Source organism: Hippocampus bargibanti, linkage group LG19 (genome assembly GCF_051943395.1).
Source record: "Hippocampus bargibanti isolate YZ-2025 linkage group LG19, ASM5194339v1, whole genome shotgun sequence".
Classification (NCBI taxonomy): Eukaryota; Metazoa; Chordata; class Actinopteri; order Syngnathiformes; family Syngnathidae; genus Hippocampus; species Hippocampus bargibanti.
The window spans coordinates 5,500,381-5,516,258 of record NC_142752.1 but is presented as its reverse complement, the minus strand read 5'-3'; the positions used below and the strand labels follow the sequence as shown (position 1 = coordinate 5,516,258).

Genomic DNA, 15,878 nt, shown 5'->3' with positions numbered 1-15,878 from the left:
GGATAGAGCTTTCCGGGCCCATCATGAGGGACTCCAAGCTCTGCCTTCTACTGATCCTCAGCACATCAGCCTTGGCTGGTGAGTATTTCTGACTCTTGTTGTTTTTGGTCATCCTTTTTTAAATTCATTTTTATATTAATTAGGTATAAATATGACGCTTGGTGTTGTGACTTTTATATAATCCATGTTGGCTAAGGCATATTTGAAGCGTCTTCAAGCTAAAGGGTCTGTAGGTGACCATCTGGATCTGGTTCATAAATTTAGATATTTCACAAAGGAGAAACGTTATCATTGTTGATTAAAAAAAATACATTTTCAGATTGTTTCCAGATTTTTTTTAAATCAGACATCTCCTTTTCAATGTTTATATATAAAAGTGCAAGTCAGGGATTTGTCAGCCTATAGGAAGCTCCATCAAATTTCCCCATTATGGGACTATTAAAGGCTTTCTGATTGTGATTCTGCTCATTCTTGCTATGTGCTGAATTCTATATGAGCATATAGATTTGGCTTACCTGCAATTGATCAAAGGTGTCCCACAAGGCGCGACACTTGGTCCCGTGCTTTTTTGCAATCCACACCAATGAATTTCCATCCTCCGCAACAGACTGTGATTTTTAATTCTATACAAAATAATAATAATTTGACAGAATATTCCTTTGCCAACGTCTGTGTAAACTCTGTTGTACAAGAGTGGTCCATCAGCAAAAAAACCTTTTTCATCCATTCCTTTTCCAACATTCATGATATTTATACCCTAACACAACAAAATTCATGGAGGAAAGGTCTGCTAAAAAAATTTTTTTTTTTTTTTTTGGGGGGGGGGGGGGGGGGGGGGTTATGGTGACCCTATCTGTCAACATGCCTTTGTCCCCGCACTAAACCCCTGGTGTCTGTTTTTCACTCTGCACTCCGGATCGTGATTACTACTCCACCTATCTTTGTACTTTACTGTCTTGTTTGGACACCCTTATCTGTAGACAAAAGAGATGTTACAAAGTCTTGTAACAAGTCATCATCAGCACTTTTGGAAACTGGTTCCTCAGAGTAAAACTAAGCAAAAACTTGTGTTACAGCCACATAAATAGATCTTAACGTCACTAAACAATTATTGTCTTTCTTGTTCAAAGTTGCGCAAGATGGAGATCAGCCAACGTGTCTGCGTAAGTTGCCACGATTACTGACTAATTTATCACACAATAGCAATGAGTATCTTACTAAGTTGATTTTATTTTCTCCTCAAGTTGCCAAACGGTACAAGACCCTGCACAAGTACGAATACCAATACGTAGCGGAATCTCTGAATGCCATCGACGGAGTCTCGTCAGTCAAGAATGGACCAAGGGCAACATGCAAAGTAGGAGCAGTCCAGTTTCTTTTCTGATATATATTTATAAATATTTCTGATATTACATTTGCAATGAGTCATCTTGAATAAGTTGAAACATGGCGCAGGTTAAGCTATGATTATGATTTCGACGCGGGTCTTGTGTCGCAGGTTGAAATCGAAGTTCCGCAGACATGCAGTTTCATCGTGCGCACAACCGGCTGTGTCCTGAGTGAAGTGGTTGGCTCTGACTCAGAAGGCAACCCCACATTCAATGCTGCCCCAGGCTCAAATGCCTTTGCGGATGAAATGGAAAGGTACACCATATATTTTGTAACATTTTAGCCAATATTGGGGTTGTCCGAAGACAAGGCTCTTATCATATTTTCTCAATCTTGTAGATATCCTCTCAAGGTTGTAATTGAGGGTGCCTACGATGTGAAACTGTACCCTGAGGAAGGCGAGACAACAACCGCCCTGAACATCAAGAGGGGTATCATCTCAGCACTGGTCGTGCCTCTTATGGAAGAGGACAAGAATACAAATATGGTACTTTTGGCAATCCCCAAAAAGCAATATTCTCTCACTGTGCCTTCTATTTTAAAACAAGTATGAGATCAATTTGTTCCGCTTGCATTTTAGCCAACTATTCACGGTATGTGCAAGACCTCCTACACCATCAACGCTAGGGAAGACATTGCAACTGACATCAGCCTGGAAAGGGACCTCTCCACATGTGACAGATTTGTCCCAACAAGAGATTATACCAGCCCTTTGGCACTCATCTCTGGCATGGTAAGACAAAAATATATATACGCATGCAGGAAATGGAACGAGAGTTTAGGGCGAGAAAATTTCAATTTGAACGAAGCACAATGTCAACTTCTTAATTCTAACTTCATTTTTTATTTTCAGCAATACCCCCTTTCCAAACTCATCAGAAGCTCACACACCTGCAACTACAAGTTTGACAACGACAAGAAACACATGACCTCTGGATCCTGCACAGAGAAGCACACCCTGATCCCATTCTCCCGCAAGTAAGTCTCAAGAAGCCCCCCATCCCTATTCCATTTCAGGAAAATAGCATATTTTCTGCCTGACTTCAGATCCTAAAACAATACTTTGCAATTTCAGAGGCAAATATGGTGTTGCGAATGTCGGAAAGCAAGAACTGACTCTGGTGCACGTTTCTACTTCCAATGATAGAGTCTTTGATCATGGTATATACACATTGTTTCCTGAGATGTTTTAATTCCCATCTTCAAACCACTGTTGACCATGATGCTGCCGCTCTGTCGCAGGTGATAATGTCCAGGGTCTTCATATGGACACCGTTGCTCACCATACATACTTGCAGGATAAAGAACTTTATCTGGATCTAATGAGTGAACTGGTCAACCTGCCTGAGACTGAGGGCGAGAAGAGGGCACACATCTTTCGTCAGTTGGTCACCATGGTCCGCGGAATGAAGATTGAAACTCTGAGCGGGGCCATTCCAGAGGCTCTCGTTATGTCCCGCGTCCTGACCTACCAAGTTTTGGCCCAGTGCGGAACTCCGGAATGCAGCAGTGCCATCATGCAGATCCTCCGGGGCTTCCAAACCACGGCAATTGAAGTTGACGCCACAGTTTTTGCATTGGGACTTGTTTCTAATCCTTCTGCCCTGCTGATAAATGACATGCTCGAAATGGTCAAGTACAAGCCCAGCAAGCCCATCATGTATGCCCTGAGCAATGTAGTCAAGAGGTGAGCTTTGTTAACTTTATTTGGGGTATATCATTGACTCTCAAATATAATTCCAAAGGGCTAAACCGATATTTCTTCATCGACAGGTTTTATAAAACCGAAGGAAAGCTAATCCCTGAGATTCGCTCAGTTGCCGAGTTCCTGGCTGGTCATTTGGGTGACTGCGCTGGTGATGAAGAAAACACTTTCCTGACTTTGAGGGTGAATTATTAGCAAATGGATTTTTAAGTCTTATAGGAAAACATAGCATATAATTAAACACCTATTCTCTATCCCGTACGATAAAACTATCTTTTGTCTGTGTTGCTCTAGGTTATTGGCAATATGGCTCCCGCTGTTGTGCCTGCTAGTCCTGCACTTAGATCTTCCGTTCTCCGGTGTGTGAACCAGCCAGCTGCTTCCCTGGCAGTGCAGCAAGCTGCCATCCAGGTTTACCGGCTGACTCCCATCTCAGATGAGGCAAGTGCCATTTCTTTCGAAATTTTAAAGGACAGTGTGAATACTTTTTGATAGTATTTGCTAATTGGATCAATCACTTTGTCACAGGGAAAAGACCTTCTCGTCCAGGTCCTCTTGGACAGTGCCAACCCACTCCAAAAGAGAATTGCTGCATATCTTGTGGTGATGAAGAACCCACTGCCAAATGAGTTGGCGCGTTTGGCCACTGCCCTGCCTACTGAGAAAGACACCCAATTCAAGAGTTTTGTGGTGTCACACATGACCAACATTTTGTCTTCAACTGAGACTCAAACTGAAGAGTAAGTGTAATCATGACTGTTTTTGTCATTGAAAGGGTTCCTCTGGAATTAAGACCATCAAAATGTAAATTGTTTCTCTGTTTTCCTGTCAAGACTCAGGCAAAAGATCCGTGATGCAATCCAGGACAATGAGATTGGACCGATCATGAACCCCACCAAATTTTCTCGTAACTACCGGATGGGATCTATTGAGGGAAACATGATCTTTGAAGGTACCAGCTACCTGCCCAAAGAAGCCATGCTGGAAATGACTCTTAAGGCATTTGGCTTTGACATTGACATGATGGAGGTAAATATTTACAATGATCAGAATACAAACTGTCACGGTAAATTTCAAAAACATAATTTTGTCTTGCACGACCATTACAGATTGGTATTGAGGGTAAAGGATTTGAACCAACGGTTGAGGCCTTGTTTGGTGACAATGGATTCTTCCCCGACACTGCTATGAAGACCATGTACTTTGTCTCGGATAACATGGATGCAGTCAAAGAGATTGTACAAGGCTTCCTTCCTGGTTTGAGGAATGTTGAGACGAAGAGACAGGTAGTTGAGTCTGCTATAAAAAATTTGCACTTGGCTTGTGTCAAACAATTGAGTCATACTTCATCTCAACATCTGTGTTCAGGTCTCTCAGAACTTCATGAAAGAAGTCGGAGATAATCTCAAAGTGCTAATGACAAAGCTACAGACCACCAAGTCTCCAGAGGCGATGATGTATCTGAGATTGTTTGGAAACGAGCTGGGATATCTGAAGACTAGTGAATTGGAAACAATGGCCTACTCTGCTGCCTTAATGTTTGAGAGCATGTTCAAGATGTTCCCTACTGATGTAATGAATGACTATATGGCTGGAGGAGCATAGTTTACAAAATAGATACCATGTTTGTGATCTAAATCTGATTTATATTTGCGCAGATCATGAAGGGACTGATGACAAAGGCCGACAACACCATCTTCGCCCACTACATCTTCATGGACAATGACTTTTTCCTGCCAACTGTTACTGGCGTACCTCTGAAAATTACATTGTCTGGAACCTTCACCCCTGGTGTTAAGGCTGGATTTAAGATTTCCCGTGACAAGGTAATCATTTGCTATTTGTTAAACCGTACCAAATGATGTGAAAGTCAAGTTTTCACAATTTAAAATCTTTTGTGTTTCTCTGACAGAGTGAAGTTGCATTCATGCCCTCTGCAGGCATTGAGTTTACAACCCACGTTGGCTCGCACATTCCTGAATATCTCAACTCTGGATTAGAGATGCACTCCAACATCTTCCACGAGAGTGGCCTCCAGGCCAAGATCTCGATGGGACGTGACAACATCAAGCTGACCATCCCTGCTCCAAAAAGCCCGACCAATCTCGTAAAAATGACGTAAGCTGCCCACAAAAATGGTGTATGTGTGCCAATGTCAAAGTGAAATACTTTATTTGAACTTCTTCTATGTGTTTGAAATGTAGAAATACCCTGGTGGCAGTTCATGACCTAAGGTTTGTGGCTATCCCCACAACGGCGACAAACAAAGTCGATACCAGAGAATGCACTCCCTTCTTTGCTGGGATGAAATATTGCACTACTCTCCAGTACATGGATGCTTTCTCTCAAGACACAGCACCTTACTTCCCCATCTCTGGCGACAGCAAGTGAGATAAATTAAAAAAAAAAAAACGCAATTTATTTTCAATATAGATTACCAAAGAAAAAGTATTTCATGAAACGATTCTATGCATTTTACGAAATAGATTTGCACTGGAGCTCCATCCTACAGGTGAAGTCACTGAGTACACTGCCACCCTTGCCTACGAGCTGCTGAAGGAGGGAGACGATGGCAGGCACAAGATTGACTCTGTGAAATTTGTTCTGAGAGCTGAAGGTACATCGCACTCAAGATGATAACGCGCTACTTGACGTGGATTCTAATTCATCTTCGTGACATTATTGACTCGGTTGGACCAAAACAGGTGCGGAGCCCACAGAGGCCAAAGCCATCATGAAATACAACAGAAGGAAGCACATGGTCACAGCTGATATGCAGATTCCTGACTATGATCTGGAAGCAGGATTGAGACTGGGTGTTGTTGATGGGAACACCAGAGGCAAAGGAACCCATTCCATCTATTTGGATCTTCTTAACAAAAACATCGTTCAGCTTTCTCTCGTTGGTCGAGCCAAGTAAGAAATCAAGTGTCTCATGAAGGAACACACATACGTCATGTGACATATAATAGCTTCTTACTCGCTGGTATTTCTTTCAGTCTTGCGATGATGAAGAAGGGTATGCTTCAAGTTGAGCTTCGGATCCCCACAATTAACGTTGATGCCTCAGTCACAGCGAACATGAAGCGAGAGGAAGAACTGGAATTGAATCTGAAGAGTGAAGTGAAGGCCATGGATGCTGTGTCTAAGCAGGAGATTGCAATGAAATATGGTAACATTTTTTTCAGCTGACACTCTTCTGCTTTCTGCCTGATCAAAAACAAGTAAAATGAGTAATACTTTAGCTCGTCTGAAACTGTTTGGATTTTTCCCCATTATTTAGATGACAGCAAGGTTGAGGTTGGGTTCAAATCTGACATGAACACTGAGGTCAACTTTGGGCCATTTACGGATTTGTTTGAGAAGTACATCCAAGACCTTCTTGACACCCCGGTGGGACAGACGGACATGAAGGTTTCTCACATCTTTAAGAAGTTTGGAGAGGTATGAAATCCAACTATTTTTGCAAATTGGATTTTCGTGTTGAAGTGTAACAGCTTCGATCTCTGTCTCTTAGGCGGCAAACAACTACATGGAGAAGTATGGTGCTGAGATCCCTTACCTTCATAACTTCAGAGTTCCAGATATGCCTGAAATTTCCATGCCAGAGACACTGTTCCTGAACACGTATGTTTGAAATGAGTCACAATAATTGGGTTTTTCTAAAATAATTTCTAAGTTGAACTTTTGTACTTTTTGCAGTGAAACAAAGGCTGTGTACTACTTCAACAAAGAGCGCTTCACCATTGCCATCCCAGTCCCTCTTGGGGGAAAATCAACAAAGGAGCTCAACTTCCCGCCGGCTATTACAACACCCCAGCTGTCTCTCCCAGAGTTTGGACTGGAGATAGTCTCCATGGAGATTCCGATCCCAGAGGTTTTTGTCCCTGAGAGGCTCACTTTTACGATTCCTCTTTTTGGCAAAGCTGAAGTTTCAACACAGATGAAGAGCAACCTCTACGACTTTGAGACCTCAATTGCAGCCGGCAAGGATGTTATGGAAGCTCCAAGTTACTCTGCCAAGTTTGATGTTAAAGGAACGTCTCCATTTGAAATCCTCTCATTCAAGATCGAAGGTATTATTTTTAACTCTCAAAGTATTAAACAAGGCTGTAATGATTCTGAATTTCATTTTTGTTTCGTTTGTTCGTTTGTGTAGGTTCTGGACTGTTGGCCACCAAAGATTCACTAAAATCCCAGATGAAAGGCTCTTTGTCCCACAAGTTTCTTGAAGCCAGTGTCAGTTTTGTTGAGGATGCAACCATCACTGACAAAATTAACATTCACTCCCATAGCAAGATTGAAGCCACAAGCCCATTTAGCCTCAATGTTGACATCGATCACAACTCTCTGACTGGAATCAACGCTGAGAAAATCTCTGTTGACAGCAGCTTCAAGGGAATGTTCAAGGTCGGACCCTTCTCTGCCAACACTGTTTCAAATCAGACTTTCTATGCTGTTCCATTCAAACCAAATGCAAAGTTTGATTCTTTGCTTGAATTTGAATCAACAATTGTTCAGGCTAAAAACAGAATCACAGCAAGCTTTGTGGATGGTGAGCTTTTGGTTGTTTCGAGCACCAATGCGTTTGAAGACACCTTGACACATTCCGCTGAGCTTTCTTTCGCAAACAGCAAAGCATCACTGAAGTGCCATTCAACCGCTCGTGCTCTTGGTATGAAAATCCACAACAAAGCTGAAGCTTCTGCCGGAGCAGGCAAAATTGCGCTGAGAGTGGAAACGAATGCAGACCACAGAGAAAATGTGATCTACTCACTGCTAACGTCCTCTCTTGATGTCAATGGGCTGATTGTAAAAAGTGATGCCAACATTCAGCTTCTGAAGAACACTGCCATGCACACAGCCACCCTGAGATTGGACAAGAACGGTTTGGTCACAAGTGGGAAAAACAAGCTTCAGAGCCCACTGTCTCTGGAAAACACCTTTAATGCTGGGCTGGACACCACAAAGGCAACTCTGTCCTTCAATAACAAGGCTACATTGTTTGACATCAAATTTGATAATGGCAATGATCTGACGCTAACACTTTCCAGGCTTACCTTAAACTCGAAGGCGAAAGCCCAGGCCAATGAGTATGCCTCTTATAGCCACGATGTTGCCATTGACCTGGCACCCTACACTGCATCTGCCAAGGTCAACAACAACCTGAAGCTTCTCGCCGCCAACATCATTCACGATGCCCAGTTGCAGGCCGGCGGATACAAAATGGACCTGACCGGAAACCTGAAAACAACCTATGATAAGTCAGAGATCAAGCACAGCTATCAGATTAACTATGCTGACATGACTGCCAATGCAAAGTGCAGCACAATTGGAAATCTTTTTGGAACCTACATGAGTCACACTTCAGATCTTGAGATTATCGGTCTTGCTGCCAAGTTCACCAATGACGCCCGCTTTAACTCGCAGCTTCTGCGCTTTGACCACAACATCCGCTCGAGCATTGTTCCTTTCGACTTCAACCTCGATGCCATCTTCAATGCTGATGGAGACCTGATGTTGTATGGAAAGCACAGTGCACAGCTCTATGGCAAGTTCCTCCTGCGAGCGCAACCCTTGGCTTTTGCAACCTCACATGAATGCCGAGCTTCAGTGAGCCAGATGCTGGACAACGGACTTTCCCTCGAGACCACATTGGACAATAAGATGGACGCCGCTCTTTCTCCGAATGAGCAGAAGGCCTTTGTTAGTCTGAAGTCGAAAATCAACAAACACACCTTTAATCAAGATATGAGCGTTTACAACACCGCCGAAGGAGCTGGCGTGAGCATTTCCTCTAACATCCTCACAAATCTCATCAACGCAGAATCCGCAGACAACCAGGAATTTGGTGTCTCAGGCTTCCTCAAGTATGACAAGAATACAAACTGTCACATCATTCAGTTCCCACTGCTGGAAAATGTGCCTGTCTTCTTGGAAGGTATCAAGGATGCTCTTGTCGGCGTTGCAGAAATTGTTAGAGACTACATCAAGAATGAGCGAATCGGAGAAAAACTTGAAGCACTTCCTCAGCGTGTAAGTGAGTTTGTTGCCCAATTTAACATTGAAGCCAAAGTCATTCAGTTGAAGGAGTATGTAAGTGAGCTTACCCCCAAATATCAAATTTCTATGGAGGATGTTGATGCTGCTTTCAGAAACCTTAGGGTTCACTTTGGGAAAATGATCACCGAGGTCACTTTTTACATTCAACACTATTTTGCCATGATGGAGATGATGATTGTTGATAGCAACCTGATGGAAACCGTGGCATCACAGATCCAGGAACTGGTAAATACCATGAATGAAAAATATGACATTAAGGGAATGGTTGTGTATCTTATCGAGACAGTGAAGACGATGATCCAGCAGATCGACTTGGAAAAACTGAGAGGCACGAGTGTGGAATTCCTGCATAATATTGAAAAGGAATATCAAATTGTGCATCATCTGAAGGATTGCCTGAATATCATGAAGCAGTCCGTTGAGAATTTTGATCTTGCCGACGTTGTTGCTGAACTGAAAGAGATCATGAAAGATATTGACCTTAGCGGTTCCATCAAGGCTATAACAAGTCAGATCCCAACCAAGCTATTCAATGAGATAACGGAGTATATACAGGAACTGATCCAAGATCACAAAGTCTATGATAAAATCAATGCGTTGTCTTCCAAGATAAGTGAGTTCATTGTAAAGTTTGAAGCTGACAAAAAGATCCAAGTCATCTTTGAAAAACTGGTGGAGGTCATCAAACAGTTTAGGATTGAGGAAACCCTCAACGCTGTTTCCAGAATGGTTAGGGATGCCAACATTCCTGAAAAATGCCAGCAATTCTTCCAGGCCTTCATTGAATACATGAAATCGACCAAAGTTAGGGAAATGATTCAAGACCTGAAGTCCTTCGTTGAATCTATCCTGCAGAAGGTGACATCACTGAATTACAAGGAATTTGTGGAAAAGGTTAATAAAATTGCTGAAGGCTGCACAACTTACGTCAATGACCTAATTAGGGCTCTCGAAATTCCCAAGAAACTCGAAGCAGCAAAGGATTTTGCCAATGTTGTCTTGACTTCTGCTAAAAGCTTTACAGATCGTCTGAGGGAAATCAGAGTTGCAGAAATTCTTACATCTGTAAAGGAACTGATGGACCAGGCTATATTGGGGGATATCAGGAGATTCTTTGAGGAAATCAAAAAAGAAGTTAAAAATATTGACTTCAGAGCTGAGCTTGCCTCATGCCTCCAGATCATGAGGAATTACTACAAGAAAGTGCTGGTGTTTGCCACTCAAACTTGCCAAAGTGTGATTGATGAAATCAGGTCAGTGTTCCCTGAACAAAAGATCATTGGTGAGATTCAGAAAATCTGCGATGCGCTGACAAGCGAACTGAAGAAATATGAGGTGACTATTCCATCCTTCACTGTTCCGCTCACTGACCTTGTGGCTCCCTCCATTAAGTTCAACATGGATAAACTTCAGCAGGTTGAAATCCCCACGCAGCTGGATATCCCTGAGTTTACCATCCTTGGCTTCCATACTGTAAAAGCCACAACCATTTCCTTTGATGACATCAAGCAGAGAATCCTCCAAGTTATTGATTTTATCTTGAGTTATGACTTGAACATGATTGACGTTAATGCTATCTTTGGAGACCTCAAGATGAACTTCTTACCTTCCATGCCTGAGATAAACCTCTCAGAAATTACCCTTCCTGAGATCTCCTTGCCCACACTCCCACACTTCCCTGTCGAGAAGCTGGTTAAGTCTCTTTCTGTTCCTGAAATTGGACTTCCAACGATCCCAAGTGATATCATCGTCCCTTGCTTTGGCAAACTCTCTGCCGAGATCCGGTTTAATACTCCCATCTACACTGTCAAGACAACTGCCGAGCTCCAAAACGCCACAGAAAAAATCATGACACCCCAATTCAAAGCCATGATCACTTCTCAAGGCACCTCTCCCAGCTTTGAAATCCTGAATTACAAAGTCGACTCAACTGCTCAGATTGCTCTCCCTAAAATGAGCCGTGTTGTGCTCGCAGAGACCCTCAACATCAACCATCTTGCACTTGTCGTTGATCACCTAGCCTCTCTATCTCTCTATGGTCTTTCCGGCCAGGCCCAAGCAAAGACTATGGTGAAAGTGAATACTCCAATTTACAACGCTGATGTCACGAACCACATTTTCATTGCAATGGAGGAGGGAATGGCTGCTTCTCTCGAGACAAACTACAAACATGTTGTCGAAATGTCACTCGTCGGTGTCAAAAGTAATGCCACCATGAACCAGAAAGCAATCCTCCGTCAAGACGGTTACACCCTGACTTTGACTGTTGACAATGTCGGCAAGTCTGTCCCTCAGGAGAGAAACCACAACAGCACTTTGTATTTGTCACTCAGTCCAAACCTTGTGACACTGACCTTCTCCGGGAACACAGACTTAAAAACATTGACACTGAAACAGCAAGTAACAGCTGAGGTTAGCCCTTACATCTACAAGTTTAATTTCCTCAGTAATATGAAGGCGCCAATCATGAAGAGCAGTGTGGTTTCCGCCTCTGGAAATGTCAACTTCAACACTATGATGGCCGATCTTAAAGCAAACCATGACACAGAATTGACTGGAGTGGTCAGGGGAATCCTTTCCAATGGGATTAACATTGTTGCTTCTGCCGACAAGTTGTTTGTGGACTTCCAAAACAAATTCAATAGCAGGGTTACAATCTTTGGAGCACCTACTAAGATTGACTGGCGCAATGATTATTCCGCCACTCTGACACCCAGCAACCAGATGCTGAACACAATTTACACCGCTCGTCTTCATCAGGCTGTAATGACTTACAACTTCACTGCGAAGAACAACAGAAATGAGGCTGGTGCCTATCTCGCGATGGATGGTAATGTCAACCTCGACTTCCTCAACAACCCCGTCAGCATTCCAGTCATCCAAATCCCCTTTGTCGACATGCGCACACCGGCAATAACGGACGTGAATTTTTATGAACTCATGGGACTAAAAAACCTGATGATTTCGACAAAGCAGAACGTCGATATGGATGCCAAGATTGTTTATCAGAAAAGGCAGACTGCTCCCATTGCAGTGATCATGAGCATGATCGAGATCCTCCCTGTGGGTGACCTGATTACAGAGTTGTCCTTCAAGTCTTCTGTCATCAGTGTGAATGTCAACACTGGACTTTATACAGCAGATGATCTTGTATTCCGTCTGGGAGCGACAACGACCTCTGTGTTTGAGGGCTTGAAAGCCAAACTTGATGGCACCGCCAGCCTGACCAGCAAAAGAGGAATCAAGCTGGCCAATTCCTTGTCCCTAGAAAATCGGCACGTTGAAGGTACCCACGACAGCACCTTCAGTGTGAGTACTGAGACTCTGCAAGCCGCTACCTCCGTGGCCTCTGCTGCACGAATTTCTCTGCCTATACTGACATTGGAATTGAACCAGCGTCTGATTGGTGACACCAAATCCAAAACCAAAGCTCACTCCACTGTGAATATTAAGGGCGATTACAACATTCCTGTGGTCAAGGCTGTTGGAAAAGCAAACAACGAATGGAGCCTGAAGTTGGAAAGAACCAGTGAAGACATTTCCATTGAGACATTCACGAAGGCAAACGTCGATGGCAAAGTGTTTGATGACTATATTGTCCTTGGTGTCCTAGATAGTAACGTTAACTTCTTCTTGAATAACGGCCTGCGCTCCACCTCCAAGTTCATTGCTGATGTCAAGTTGAACCGCGGCTCCTCAAAAGTGATCAACTTTGATTTAAGTGACAGTGTGTCTTTGCAAGCCTCCCTGAGTCGTGTGTACGCCACGCTAAAGCATTCCAGTAACAATGAGCTCAACCTGTTCACTTTCAACACCAACGGGAATCATTTTGTCCAAGCGACCGTTGATATTGCACCAGTGTCTTCCTTGACTGCTGATATTGAAATTAATCTGTCACAACCAAGCACCCTGGGGGATTTCAGCATCTCGGACAAAACAGTGGTTGATGTAACGGTCGCCAAACAGAAGGTCTCCACGAATGGCAAGTTCATCAGCCCACTGTACACCTCAAATTTTGATGCGCTCTTGGAGGGAAACGGTCCAGTTTTCAAAGGCACACTGAAATCCTCTGCCACCTCCACTTTCGTCATCTTGGATTATGACATGGATGGTGAGTTAACGATACTTACTCCTTTAGTATAATTACATGTATTCTACTGCAATATTGTCGAGTACTAAATGACACGAAACCCTTTTTTACCAACAGCTTCTTCAACGGTAAATTTTGAGAATGCCGCTTTGAACGTGATTAACAAACTTGTCCTGAAACATGCCGACCTCAACATGGATGCCAACCATGTCATGGACCAAAGCACAAGGTAAGATTATCTCTTCCCTGCATCCTGTACCTCTTTGTCCTTCAGTCACAGGACCAGAGTTCAATTTAAAATGGAACCTCCTTTTTCAGTGTTCCTCGCCAGACTCTCAACGTGGACATCACCAGCCCAACTTTCACTGATGTCAACCTTCGCTATGCTGCTCGCAGAGATGTTCTTAGTGCCTCGCTATCTGTTCCATCTATTGGCTTCCTGGGCTTGCAGATGAATGGAAAAGTCCCATCCCAATTGAGCGCAAGAGTCTACGGTCGTTATCCTGTGAGTTTAGTAGCCTGACGCTTTTGCAAATGGAATAGCTTTATGCTCAGTGTTGCTTAAGGGTAATTTTTGGGGGGTCCTTTTTTGACAGTCTGCTCCAGAGGCTGATGTCGATATCTTCGTCATAAAATCCTCTTCCAAGAACACAAATGGGATGAACCTCCACATCATCTACAACACAGAAGCACCCAAAATCATGCTCTCTGAACTAAAACTGCGTGTCCCTTCGATCGTCTCTGCTTTCATGGAGTTTCTTCGCAAGTATCAGATCACAAGCAACCTGGACACGTTGAAGAATGTTGTCGTTACCCGCATGAGTGATGTCTATAACGCTGCCATAAACTACGATGTCCAGATGAGCCAGCTGTCAATCTTCTTCAGAAACACCATTCTCCAATCCCAGAAGAACCTCCAGCTTGTCTTGGATGCTATAGTTACGCTCTTGAAGGAGACAAAGTTCCAACTGCCGGGGTCTGAGGAGATGACCACCCTTCCTGAGGTCCTGAAGAAAATGACCAACAGTATTGTCACGACTCTGGACAAAAATATCAAAATTATGTATCAGTCTATGGAGATCTACTATAACTCATTTGTGGAGAAAATCAGCACCATGGAAGTCTCCACACCAATTGGTGATTTGGTTACCGTTGGTCAGATCTTTGAAAACGTGAAATCATACGTGCGAGACATTATGAATGGACTAGTGGCCTTTGTGAAGAATATAGAGAGTCTTGACACAGCGCTGCTGATAATTAGTGAGACCGTGACAGATATCGTTGGTAAAACTCAGCAGTTTGTTGACTCGATCAAATCTGACTATTTAGATGAAGCGTTCCTCCGAATCAATGACATCTACCGCAATATCCTGACACTCATGAAGGTTCTGGTTGACAAGATCTCTTCGCTTGATATGGAGCAGCTCAACAATGCATATGGTTCCATAATTGACATGTTGATCAAGGGAGTTGATCAGGTCAATGCAACTCTTTCTGGGTTTCTGACAGAAGCTTCGCCAGAGGCACGGGTGAAACTCACAAATGGAAGGCTTGAAATTGACCTCCCCTTTGCATTTCAACAATGAGGAACAAACTGAGGTCTGAATTAGCATGACACACTCCCCCCTCTTTGGAAGGAGTATTGCCACTTAGATTGCTTAGCCATATTTATGACAATAGGTATAACAGTTTTAAATGATCTTGTTTAATCTGTTGTGCATGTAACCTTTTCCTTACTCACGGGATAAATAACATTTGTCAATAAAGTGTTTGAAAGTGAACCATCCAAGTTTTATGTTTTGTCTGCAATGCCTATTTATATGACTCCTCCGATAAAACATAGACTTATTGGATTTTTCACTGGATTTTCATGGCCTGACGGCATTGAAATAGCTTTTACACGCCGCTAACCAACTTTGAGGAGAGCAACACGAACCCAGCCCAAACAAGGCTAAATGATAATTGCTTATTTATTTATATATTCAAGGGGGCCATGCCATAAATGGGAGAAAAGTGATGCCGATTGTTATGACCCAGATTGAAAATCATGATTTTCAATTTATGACGTTGTGGTTGATGGGTTGCAAAAGCATATTCTTTCCACCAGTTTCAATGCCTCAAAATAACGTGTCTGATGAGGTTATCTTGAGCGCAATACTCTCACAATCCTGCTCAAACAGCCTTTACTGGCTTTTCTAAATATGGGAGAGGTGAGTCAACACCGTATGGATTGACAGGTTGAGTCGGTTTTGGCTTGTCGCAAAAAATACTCGCTCACCCACAGGCTTAGTCATCACTGGTATGAAATGTTGGCAATGGTGATGTAACACAACACTAAAATGAAATAAAGAAACAATTAGAAGATGCAGTGATGAACTCGCCGAACAATTATTTCGCGAATCCGGTTGGAGTTTGTCATACACAGTCTCATGGTAGAGTTTTCAACCAAAAGACTGAAATAAGGTGACATCCAGAACTATAAGATATGACAACCACGTAGTATTGTTGAAATAATAATTCAATCATATATTCAGTCAAATTTTAACCATTGTCGGTGGAAGCAGACCCAGATAATAATTTCTAGTGTTAACTCATTCAGGGACAACGTTTTCTACAGTGGCCGGCTTATCG

At 43.0% G+C, this 15,878-nt stretch overlaps 1 protein-coding gene across 1 annotated transcript; it reads left to right on the top strand.

The window, feature by feature from the left end:
- The first annotated feature begins 8 nt into the window (after positions 1-8).
- apobb.1 (apolipoprotein Bb, tandem duplicate 1) lies at positions 9-15,028 on the top strand. Its single transcript, XM_089021379.1, has 28 exons — positions 9-78; positions 1,131-1,163; positions 1,245-1,357; positions 1,499-1,644; positions 1,729-1,876; positions 1,970-2,122; positions 2,243-2,367; positions 2,465-2,550; positions 2,632-3,076; positions 3,163-3,277; positions 3,389-3,535; positions 3,623-3,834; positions 3,928-4,123; positions 4,204-4,380; positions 4,463-4,666; positions 4,753-4,920; positions 5,007-5,212; positions 5,299-5,481; positions 5,581-5,711; positions 5,800-6,010; positions 6,094-6,266; positions 6,378-6,538; positions 6,612-6,721; positions 6,797-7,170; positions 7,254-13,268; positions 13,365-13,476; positions 13,566-13,752; positions 13,844-15,028. Exons 1-28 carry the CDS (start codon positions 24-26, stop codon positions 14,831-14,833), a joined length of 11,376 nt encoding a protein of 3,791 aa, XP_088877505.1. The 5' UTR covers positions 9-23; the 3' UTR covers positions 14,834-15,028.
- The last annotated feature ends 850 nt before the right edge of the window (positions 15,029-15,878 follow it).